This window comes from Saccostrea echinata, unplaced genomic scaffold, assembly GCF_033153115.1.
Source record: "Saccostrea echinata isolate AGI-Se365-2 ecotype Australia unplaced genomic scaffold, CSIRO_AGI_Sech_v1 ptg000029l, whole genome shotgun sequence".
NCBI lineage: Eukaryota > Metazoa > Mollusca > Bivalvia > Ostreida > Ostreidae > Saccostrea > Saccostrea echinata.
The window spans coordinates 833,481-846,566 of NW_026889778.1; the positions used below are offsets into that span (position 1 = coordinate 833,481).

Here is a 13,086-nt window from a genome sequence, read left to right on the forward strand (position 1 = left end):
CCAGAACCCCTGACCCTGGGGCCATGAATTTCACAATTTTGGTAGAGGGCTCAATGCTTATTACAATCATGCCAACAGTTTGACTGGTTGATGTCCTGGAGTAAAGAAGAAAATTTTTTAAGATTGCATTAATTTTGGTGGTTTTATCCCAATCCCTCAGGCCCCAGGGGGCAGGGACTATGAAATTCACAGTTTTTTCCCCTTCACCCATAGATGCTATATGCCAAATTTTGTTGAAATTGGTTGAGCGGTTTCAGAGAAGAAGCTGAAAATGTTCAAATGTTAACGCACAACGCACGTCGCACGTCGACGGACAAAAACGGATAGCAATGGGTCACCTGAGTGACTCAGGTGACCTAAAAAATCAATCACTCTGTGTTACATTGTACTCATTACAGCAATTTGAGGAGCTGCAATCGGTTGCTATTATATATACATTGTACAATCTACGGTAATAAAAATCAGTCGTTAAGTGGTAGCATATCAGAACAACTGAATTTACCAGATTGCTACTCCAGCATGCTAGACATTTATGTTATGAAATATATGGAGATAACGAACAGTATTCAAGCTCAAGAGTCCATTAAACAATACAAAATAGGAGCAGAGCAAACACAAACACGGACCTCCAAACATCAGAGGTGGGATCAGGTGCCATGGAGGAGTGAGCATCCTCTGCCGACCGGTCACACCCGCCGTGTGCTCCTTGTCATGATCGGGAAATAACGGAAAAATCCGTCGACAATTCAGTGTGTAAATAATGGCCTAACAATTAGTATGAAAAACGTCAGTCAGCATTTGACTCAATGATAAATTGTATTTGCTGACAAGTTCATTACGAAATGATGACTTTAAACGAGACAGCTGATATTCTTGTTTCATCAACTTATTTGTCAATAATTTACCTCGTTTTAGAAATTGTACATACGTAGAGCATGCTCTTGCGTATCGAATCAACTGAGAGATATATACCCCGTATGCAGGTGATGAAGGTATATTGCTGCATAAGTAAGGGAAGCTGACGATTGAAAAGTTAAAGTCATCATTTTTATCATAAAGCTTGGTTGTTAGATTACCATTAACGTCTTTTTCAAGTAAAATATCCAAATGTGAAACAGTTGTGTCAGACTCTGTGGTATCTTTTATCTCAAGTTCACCAGGATATATCGTATCGGGTTAATGTATGAGTAGCGCTCCATTCCGTAATGGAGCCGAGGCCCCGAATGCCTTTCAATGAACATTTTAAACAGTAAAAATTATGTTAGGAAAAATGAAGCAACAACAAGAACTACAATGTAATACAAGAGGCCCTAGGGCCATAACGCTCACCTTATTTCTATGTAAAACTTTGAACCCTATTTGTGACCCCATCCTTCCCCAGAGGGCCAAGATTTAAAAAAAAAAATAGAACCTATATTATGCCAAAAAACTTTTTTCATTTTTTCTTCTGTTTGGGTTCAAAAAGATTTTTCAGTTTTCCCCAGTAAAACTCTGATCGCCTATTGTGGCCACACCTTGCCATTGGAACAAATATTTGAATGCTTTGAATCTAATCTACCTCATGATGCTTTCACACAAGTTTCAGCTTTTCTTGTCCAGTGGTTTTATAAGATTTTTTAACGAGTTTTTCCTATATATTTTAATGTAAAACTCTGATCTCCTACTGTGTTCCTACCATACCCCTAAGAGCCATGATTTGAAGAATTTAGAATCTACATACACTATCTCAACAAGTTTCATTTTTTCTGGTACAGTGGATCTTGTGACGATGATGATTTTTAATGACTTCTCCCTAGCTTTGCCTTGATTATCTCCCCTTGGAAGAAAGCTTGTCCCTTCTTTGAAAATTTAAAGCTTCCTTTACCAAAGGATGCTTTGTGCCAACGTGGTCAATTCTGGCCCAGGGGTACTTAAGAAGTTGAAAAATAAGAAATTTTTACAGAGGGAGAAACAGATACAGAGACGGATGAATGGACGCAGGACAACGGATGATCCATAAAGCTCACTTGAGATTTCAGCTCAGGTGAGCTATAAATGTAAAAGAAAGGAATTAATATACACATTTTGCCTATAGTCATCAACATAAATAGAAACCAATTCATTTTGTAAAGACAGTAACCAATCTTATAACCTAATAGGCCAAAAAATCTCTTTTTTTTGTATTTCTGATGTATGGCTGTACTTGTGCATTCTCATGATACGTTGGAGATCTGTTTATTTCTTTCTAATTCACATTTCTATAAGCCTGAATACTTACATATGTAGATTTTTTCTCCGTGTGTGTGGCAACAAGAAACAGTGGTGCTTTTTTGCCTCCAAATGTCTTCATTGAGGTAATCCAAAACTTCAAGTAGTCTAAAAGAAACAAAGATATATTAGTCTAACAGAACAAATAAAGCATCATGATAAAACCAGAAGTCTTTGATAAAACTGTATCTTTACTGGTGAGTAGTCATAGCAAAGGAAAAGAAAAGTAGCACTTTGACTTGTATCTTTGCAACAGCAATAACAATAGAACTAGAAAGTCTGCTATTGTAAGCAATAGCGTATGTCACCCTGAACTGAACCATAAGCTATAAGATTCTTCAATGCTTAAAGAAGTAAGCATTCGTAGACCCCCCCTCCCCCCCCTTTCCTTTAGGTTTGCTAGCTTTGGTCGGTAGAGAAAGTAGAGCAAGGTTCACGTCAAAACATGGCTGAAACAAATTAATTCCTGGATTTTCCTCTTCAAATCAGGCATTTTCTGCTTTGAACAGGGGCTGCTGTTTTTAATGAGATTTTAAAGTATGTGTAAACTTTTTTAGTTTAGAAGAATCATGAACACTTCCGACCTGCTAAATCTTTTGGGTAGAGTAGTAATGAGGTTTTCACAGAAAAGCGGGAGTGGATCCCGGGATTTTCAATGAACAAAAACGATGGAAATTAAATTTAAATAATTCTCAATATCACTGAATGAAATTATTTATATGCAAGTAATACATTCACCAAAAAGGTGAAATGCTATTGAATACAGCTGACAATTGCTACTTTTTATGAATAAATTTATTTTAAGTATAATAATTATAATTTCTATAGACAAAACAGCTGAAGAATGAATGCTGGAAAAATATCAGATTACATCAGTGGAACTGAATTTTGTTAATGAAACTCGAGATTTCTCTATCAATTGTAACTTTTATAGCTAGAGTATCTACTTCGCTGTTTCGAGGGGTGGGGGTGAGGTGGTGTGATAATACATATTGTCGTTTTGTACATATTGTCGTCTACGACAATATATACGTACCCTCACTGCACATATTGTTGTCCATCGGTAATACTGTCGCCGGCGACAATAGGTATCACGACGAGCCTTTTTTCCTCCTCCATAATGGACGACAAAATGTACAGTCACGCATCGGCACATTTTGTCATCGGCGACAATATGTACTGTGAGCATGTGCACATTTTGTCGTCGATATATTGTGTTGAAGAATGTTTGCTAAGGTCATGAAGAGAGAGAGAGAGAGATTGACACACACACAGAAGGATACACAAAGTGGATGGCGTATGGCAGATAAGTAAGCAAACAAGTTGTATTTATTTAGCATTACTCGCAATACTGTCGGGAGAAAAGGTTTTGGTCAGAAAATTGTGTCCAGGATTGGTGTACATCACTATGATATGTCAAGATACCGTAATTCTTGAGATATCTGATAAATCAGCCTATTACTTTTTTTCTCGTTATATATAATTATATACTTGGAGATTGAATGTTAATTTTTTTGTTCAGAAATAATGATTATCTGGAAATTATTTTTTGCGTTATTCTTATACACGTGCTGATATAATTGGTGTTAGGGCTGGCATTTTAGCTCACCTCAGCTGAAAGCTGAAGTGAGCATTTCTGATCATATTTTGTCTGTCATCCGTCTGTCTGCAAACATCACATTTTCAGCTTTTTCTCAAGAACTACTAGGCCAATTTTCTTTGGCGGATGCATGAACTGACACATGCGGTCGCGTAAAGTTTGGTCGCCCGCTAAATGGCATTCGAGCTAAAGAGCTCGATGCCATAAAAATGGAAAAATGCATCTTTATGTTGTCCACTTGTGTACCAAATCTTGTAAAAATTAGAGCAAAATTGTAGGAGGTGTAGCATATTGAAAGAATTTCATAGAAATTTCTATTTTTAGTAACTATAGCAACATTGTTCATCAAAATCAAAAAACAGATAAACAGAATTATGTATCTTAATGTAGTTTTGTTATGTACAAAGTCTTATTGAAATTGGACCAAAACTGTAGGAGGAGTCGCATTTTGAAAGAATTTCAAAGAAATTTCTCTTTTTAGTTATCATAGCAACATCGTTTGTCCAAATCAAAAAACGATACAGAGAATTATGTATCTAAATGTAGTCTACTTATGTACCAAGTCTTATTGAAATTGGATCAAAACTGTAGGAGGAGTAGTCTTTTGAAAGAATTTCAAAGAAATTTCTATTTTTTGTAACCATAGCAACATCGTTCATTTAAATCAAAAACTGGTATATAGAATTGTGTATCTTAATGTAGTCTACTTGTGTACCACGTCTTATTGAAATTGAATCAAACTGTAGGAGGAGTGGCGTTTTGAAAAATTGTTTACAGACAGACAGACAGCTAGATGGACGGACCAGGAACACCTTACCAATGCATAAGCTCTTCTGGTCTCAGACCAGTAGAGCTAAAAATTAGTGAAAATGTAGTGGCATCTTTCAAAAATCTCCTCAAGATGCATTGATAATTATGCCAGAAAAGTTTTGTGAAAAATTCATGAAAAAGAGTAGATTCAGTTTTATTCAGATAATGTCTATCGGGAGAAGGGTGGGTCTACAATAGGTGATCAAATTGATGTTTTTCATAGAATATACAGGAAAAATTCTTTCAAAATCTTCTTCTCAAGAACTACTGGGTCAGAAGAGATGATACTTATGTGAAAGCTTCATTACATAGTGTTCAATTTTGTAGGTGCTGGCACGAAAAACATCCCTCACTGCTCAAAGGCCCTAAGGCCGAGTATAGGTCTAAATTTGTAGCCCTCCAACGTGCAAACCGTGTAGCGTTTCGTGTAAACCGTGCAGCGTTTCATGTAAGCTCCAAAGCGTTTCGTGCAAACCGTGTAGAGAGCGTGCGAGAAGCGTGTGAGAAACGTGCGACTTTCGTGTAAGAACCGTGTGAGAAACGTGCGACTTTCGTGCAAGAATCGTGTGAGAAACGTGTAGGATTCATTCGGAAGTCCTTTCATTTTAAATATGACTATTGTTGGATCAACATGTCATTCTGTGTTGTTTGTAACTAATATTATTCGGATATATCATACCGGTGGTATTTTCAGAGTGAAAAAAAAAATACGGAAACAACAAAATAAAATTATTCGGTAATGTATTACATATTTGTTTGATTTTCTTTATTTATTTATTTAATAAAGATGGACAGAAAATGTGTTAAAAGTAATTAATTATATGCACATCAATTTTAAGGTAACTGATTTAATACATTTTTTAAAGGGAGCAATACTAAATATTCTTTTTAAAGAAAATTCACTAGGAATCCGGTCTTGTCCTTTTCATTCATTTATTTGAATATCTTCACCATTGTACATGGGATATAGAGATTACAAGAACATATTGGTGATTAATACAAAATAATAGATAGATACGTACATGTATGGCAGGCGTGAAAAATAAAATGCAAAATCTAGTGCGTTGCTATAAATGTGAAGTATAGGAATTCCAGGCCGGGGAGCACAGTTAATTGATTTTCTTTATGAACGAACATATTTTTCTTATATTACAAGATTGTGATACAAATAATTTCGCAAACGATGAGACATTTATTGTCTTTTTATGCATAAAATCGGTTGATTAATAAAAGTCATATAAATGAATTATAATTCACATGCATCGGCGTATACAAGGTTAAATATTTCAGGGGGGGGGGGGGGGATCAAATGAAAACACAAACTGAGTTTTTGTTGTAAACAAGTGTTTTATTGATAATTTTCTTTTGTAAGGAAATTATTGCTTTTTTTTTCGATGGGGTGCGCCCGATGCACCCTTAAAAAATATATTGGAATCTTCTTTACACTTTCAACATTCTTCTTATGACTGTGATCAAGGTCATTTACAACAGCGATCAAGGACTCAGCGTGCCGGGACTGAAAACTTGTTCTGCTATTATCTCTTGTCAATCATAGCTAAGATGACACCCGACAATAACGATCGATTAATTAAACGGTAATATAGATTGATTTTATTTCTTAAATTTATCCGATTGTCTGTAAGCAGTGAATGGATTTGCCAGTGTATTCGTGAATAAAATAATATAAAGAAATAAATCCTATATAATTATATATTAATTGTTTTTATTAATCATGCAGTTCTAGAGCATAATTTTTTTTTTTAGTTTTTTAGGACATAGGACATGTATACATATATATTGAATGTATTGTTAAGAGCCGCGACTATTGATTGCATAATTATTGATTTTTTTTTCTAAACGGGGTTTGGAATCAAGGATTTTAAAAGGTGGTTGATATATTGATATTTGATAAACACAATACCGGAAAAGAGAACGAAAGAATTACAATACATATCCCCCCGGTTTCTCTACCACATAAGATTTTAATGATAAATTAAAGTTTAACTCTGTAATGAAACGATATATTTACCATTCTGAATAGAGTGCATATAAATGAATTACATGAGTCGGGTCCCGCTGGAGACATGAACATTTTTTTTTTCTTAGAACGGGCACTTGTTTCTATAATAATTTTTTTTCCTGATTGTTTACTTACTGAAACAAGTGCCGGTTATATTTAGCCATGTACAGACAACAGTAAGATCTCGGTAATCTACCCCCCCCCCCCCCCTTCCTGCACAATGTTCCTGTTTGATGCAGTGCAAATTATAAATAGAGCCTAATTAAATCAAACGAAATTATTTTCTTACTAAATCAAAAAAAAAAAAAAAATGTATAAATCAATCAATAATAAAAAAAGAAAAAGAAAATCAATCCGTTTACAGAAATCATACGCAATTTAATCAATATTTTTTTTTTTCAAATATAACTGTGAAACTGAGTTTATTTCTCAGTAATAAAGTCAGTAATGGAACGACTTTTTAATATCAAACTATAATTGTAAAAACATTAAATGCTGTAAAAGATTATGAATTACAAATATAATTATTTTTTTCAGTGCGTAATTTAGAGTCTAGTGAAAAAAAGTTTGACGATGATAAGCATTTCACCGGGCGGGTTACATAGTTACTCAATGACAACTATTAATTAATTACAACTGAACATTGAGTATTTTATCTGTTAATATAGTACTGGTTTAGCGAGTTTTAATCTTAAATTAATCTGAATGATTGTAATTCTTAACTATTCGTTGATTAATCCGTAATAATTGAAATAAAGTCCGAGAGATTCCGAATAGAAAATCCAGATCGAGGCCAAAGCGTGCGAGAATCGTGTACAAAGCGTGTGAGAAACGTGTACAAAGCGTTTCGTGCAGGATTTCGTGTAAACCGTGCAGCCTTTCGTGCAAAGCGTTTCGTGTAAACCGTGTAGCGTTTCGTGCAAATCGTGTAGCGTTTCGTGTAAACCGTGCAGCGTTTCGTGCAAACCGTGTAGCGAGCGTGTACCGTTCGTGCAGCGTGCGTGTGGGGTAGTAGCACGTTTCAGGGTCTGTATTACAAAAACAACACAGGCCTTTACTGACCAAAAATTCTCGAAGCTGTGCAGCACTTATAATTACTTTACTTTTTTACTTTTTTATACGTACATGGAAAAGCAGCCGTTTTTGTTGAGGAAAATAACCTTATCACGGTCTCCGAGGAAGGTGGTTTCTCAGTTTATGATGAGAATTCTATCTCGTTATCACTCTTTTATTGCATTTATTTAATTATAATAATATTCGAATGTCGTTTCATTATTCGATCGTCGGTCCATTCGACTGATAGTCGAGTAGTCGACTATTCGTTGACATCCCTACTTAAAAAGTCTTTAATAAGCTTTCAAAAAGCCCACAGTAATGGATGTTGCAGTGTATTCAACCATTGGCACTTGGTTTCAGGATTGTGTATTTTTTGTATCATGTGTTTTCCTAGGTGTGTCTGAATACATTTATTAAAATAAAGAAGTCGCTGAAATAAGGACTTTTAAAATTATATATAATATTTATATATCTTATATTTTGTATATAAGAAGACAAAAGGTTCGACACTCGTCATCTTGGATTCCTGGAGTGCCTCGGTTTTAAACGTAATTATATTCAATATCCACACTTCTCCATCGCCTTAAGAGTCCATAAAATATAGCTTAAGTTTGCGTATAAATCGCAAGCAATTGAAAAAGGGGGGGGGGGTCGACAAGTTTTCCGACAAAATTCAGACTATACACCTAGCTATACATTTGCTGGAAAATGTATATTTTGACCAATTTTGAACATTTGAAAATGTCTTTGATCATATTCCTCTCAATAAATGTGCAACATTGACAGCTAAAAATGTTCTGGTGATAATTTTTATCAATAAATTCATTCCGTGTTCATGAGTGTTTCAGATTGAAGATTGGCTGTTGTTGACTTTGATTTTATTTGTTAGAAGTTAAAGTGCACTAAGAAAATAAGACGTTATTTTTTTATTGCTTCAATAATATAATTCCATATTGATAACATATTTTTTAAAATTATGAATAAAAGATCTTAAAAACAACTAAATATTCTGTCTGAACTGTTTTTAGTATATTTCTTTTTTCCCCTCATATTCATAAGCGATTTATAAATTTACGATTTTTTAGAAAGGATTTTATCAGAAGTACATTCAATGGCATGCTGATAGGAATAAAATATCCACTGTACTGGTGTGTTCGGTGAAACGGAATACTGAAAATAATTAAGGTTTTGCATTTAACACCATATCTTGCGCACTGCACACTCAAAGCACCATATTTGTCATCAATATTTCCGAAAAATTAGTTTTCCTCTCTAAGTGGATTAGTTGAAAACACAGTCTCTATGTGTCCTATATGTACATACAGCTTTACATATTAATATTTTTTATCCATGTTTACAAGTATAGATTGCAACACGACTATAGACAGTCCATGAATGCATTCTAGTCTGTTACTAATTGATACAGAGATGTGAAAATCAACATCATTGATAGCTTTCTGCATGGTGCAAGGGTGATAATATCAGAAAGACTTGTTTTTAGTTACATTGTCTGAAGTAAGGGTCTAAAAGAAGAAATATTAGTTAATATGGATATTAATTTTATAGAACATAAGTATATCGTAAATCAATTTTTATGCGAAATTTTCTACTAAATAACTTAATTTCAGTTTGAGTTTTAAATACTTATTAAAATCCCATCTGAGTTTTGAAAATATGTATATATTCAATCACTATATTACATGACATATGCTGAATCTTTTTTAAGATATCTGCATCAAAGATGTTTTTTTTTTAATAACTTCTTTGAATTAACACTGCAGCAACTGTTAAATATATGTAGCTAGGTAGTGCAGACTCAAATTATGCAAATAATGGTTCAGGGAATGGGACCACAAAACGAGATGAAAGGTTTACATAGATTATGTAAAAATCAAGTTTAAACAAGAGGTTCTGTGAGGAAGCTCACAAAATAATCAGGACAGACCCTCAGATCATAAGCAATGTCTGTATCAAGTATGAGCTTCCAGTTATTCTCCATTACAAAGATATAATTTGAACAAGGATTTTATACTTTTCTGCCAGTAACCTCGAACTTGTGAGAATGACCTAGAATCAAGGTCAGGACACTCCCCCCCCCCCCCCCCCCCAAATCATAGGCAATCTCTATACCAAGCATGGGCTTCGACTGATCTTCCATTACAAAGTCAAAGACAGGAATTGTATACTTTTTTCTGCCATTGACTTGCTGGAATGACCTTGGGTCAAAATATGGACATACCTTTGGGTGACAAACAATCTCTGTATCAAGTATGAGCTTCCAGTGATTTTCCATTACAAAACTATGGCCTGCACATTTTTTCTCCAGTGACCTTGAACTTGCCAGAATGACCTTGGATCAAGGTCACTACTTATCCCCTAATCATAAGCAATATCTGCACTAAGTATAAGCTTCCAGTGTTTTCTCCATAACAACAAAGTTAAAGCCTAGACAAGATTGCACGACATACAAACAGACAGACAGATGGACAAGGGGATTGCTATGTACACCCCTAAACTTTTATATACAGGAGGTTTAAACAAGAGGCCCATGGGCAAAATCGCTCACCTGAGTGACTTTGGCCATGCAGTTCTTTACCAGATTTCCCCACTTGTAATACCTATTGCGGCCCCGCCCTACCCTCGTGGATCATGAGTTGAACAATTTAGAATTTACACTACCCCAGGATGCTTCCACATAAGTTTCAGCTTCTCTGGCTCAGTTGTTCTTGAGAAGAAGATTTTTCTTATATATTTCAATGTAAAACTTGGATTCCCTATTGTGGCCCCGCCCTACCCCCAGGGGTCATGATTTGAACAATTTAGAATCTACACTACCCCAGGATGCTTTCACATAAGTTTCAGCTTTTCTGGCTCAGTGGTTCTTGAGAAGAAGATTTTTAAAGATTTTTCTAATATATTTCAATGTAAAACTTGGATTCCCTATTGTGGCCCCGCCCTACCACCGGGGGTCATGATTTTAACAACTTAGAATTTACATTACCCCAGAATGCTTCCACGCAAGTTTCAGATTTTTTGGCCCAGTGGTTCTTGAGAAGAAGATTTTTTAATGACCCCACCCTATTTTAGTCTTTTCTCGATTATCTCCCCTTGTAAGGGGACTTGGCCCTTTATTTTAACAATTTAAACTCCCCTTCACCCAAGGATACTTTGTACCAGGTTTGGCTAAAATTGGTCCAGTGGTTCGTGAGAAGAAGTTGAAAATGTGAAAAGTTTACAGACAGATGGACGGACGACGGACAACGGGTGATCAGAAAAGCTCACTTGAGCTTTCAGCTCAGGTGAGCTAAAAATATTGCAAGTTTGGAAATTTCTCGAAATTCAAATTGCCTACATGCCAATTTTTTTTCTTTAGATCACAAACTTGATTATGCTAAATAGGATAAATTTAGCAAAAAGCCAGTTTTTTTTTCTTTTGGTTTACAATCCCACCGACCCTAATTTTCATCAATCATGAAAATAAGAATAATGTCTTTGTTCCGACACTTTTTTCTGGATTTTTCTCAGCTGAACTGGGGATTTTAAAATTTGGAATGCATCTTAGTCAAATAAGCGCTTATCAATACATGAGACACAAACGTTTTAATAGGTGACCATAAATAAACATGTGCAAACCAAAAATGGCGGTTCTATCATACAAAAGGTAATTCCTCACTGAAAGCAATGACACATAGTTAAGGAGGCTGGGGGGTCAACAAATTAACCATCAGATATAACTTAATTTTTTAGATATGATATCTTAAGCTATCAACTATCATTTGGCAAACAAAAATTTCATACATTTTAGTTTTAAAATTTGATCATTTTTGTATATCTTTACATGGAGCTCTTCTTATAAAGGAGATCAATATAGTCTGAAAATGGCCACAACCACCCAGCCCTCTTAAAGAACTTTTTCTGCATGGAAAAGTGAATAAAATCTTGGATGCATGGTGCCTTTCTCCAATTGAATTGTCTCAACTGGCTAAATTCAAACTGTAATATTGGAGAGTGCATGCCCAACACTCACCTAGCAGATAAACCTACAGATAATAGGCCAATTTTGATGTTGATACATTTTGGTTGAAGTAAAGCCAACTGGTATTTCACTGGATCAATTCGAATATGTGTAAAATATTTGTTTGTTAATTTATGGAATTCATTTTAAAATACATTTGCAAATTTGATACTCAATCGAGATCAAAGCCCTCTGCAAGTAAATAATTAGCACTGCATTAAAAACAGAATACAAATGAATATATTAAATACAAAATAATTTGTATTTAAAAAAATACTGCCATTTTGGTCCTAACATACACATGAGGGTGGCTGCAGAGGTTTCCTCCTCTTTTTTAAGATATATTTTTGTGTGTTTTTTTTTTACTTCTTAATTTCAAGTCTCCTTTCTAACATAAAACCAGAGGAGAGTCGAGACTATGACTTGCTTCTCCGTCAGTCTGTTTATCTGTCCGTACAGAACACAGGCAAAAATTATTTTAATTACTTGAAATTAATCATTTGCTATGTTTACATTTCAACACACAGGCTTTTCTCGTCGTCATAATTTTAAAAATAATGTTTGAATATTTCAATCTATTAAACAAATGACAAGAGGCCCATGGGCCACATCGCTCACCTGAGCACATTGGCTAGGGAAAAAAAGCAAAAATCAGTTTAGCATTGAAAAGTTAACAAGGGGGAGGGGGGTGAATTTTAAACTACCTGATGATGCTTTCATATCAATATAACAAATGGCATTGCTGTTCTTGAGCAGCAGATTTTTTCACATATATTCATTTGTAAAACTTTGATCACCCATTGTGGCCCCACCCTTCCCCTGGGGTCCCTCAATTGAACAAATTTAATTCTACACTACCCAAGTTTGCCTCCATATCAATTTTACTAATCATGACTGTGCTGTTCTTGAGAAAAAGATTTTTTCCTGTATATTCTATGTAAAAGTTTGACCCCCATTGTGGCCCCACCCTACCCCCATGGGGTCATGATTTGAACAAATTTGAATCTACACTACCTGAGGATGCTTTCATATAAATATGACCAATCATGGCTTTGCTGTTCTTGAGAAGAAGATTTTTAAAGATTTTTTCCTATATATTTCTATGTAAAAATTTGATCCCCCATTGTGGCCCCACCCTACCCCCGGGGGTCATGATTTGAACAAATTTGAATCTACACTACCTGAGGATCTTTCCACATAAGTTTCATATTTCATGGCCCGGTGGTTCTTGAGAAGAAGATTTTTAAATGATGCCATTATTTTTTCACTAATTCCTAATTATCTCCCCTTGAAAGAGGTCTTGGCCCTTCATTTGAACAAACTTGAATCCCCATTATC

The 13,086-nt window shown here is 35.0% G+C and overlaps 1 protein-coding gene across 1 annotated transcript in view; it reads right to left on the reverse strand.

Moving 5' to 3' along the window:
* LOC133195444 (uncharacterized) overlaps positions 1 to 13,086 on the reverse strand; it is a 319,912-nt gene that overhangs the window by 29,135 nt on the left and 277,691 nt on the right. Inside the window, exon 8 of the mRNA XM_061331287.1 lies at positions 2,258 to 2,355. Within this exon, the coding sequence (XP_061187271.1) occupies positions 2,258 to 2,355 (98 nt within the window). The remainder of the gene's footprint in view (positions 1 to 2,257; positions 2,356 to 13,086) is intronic.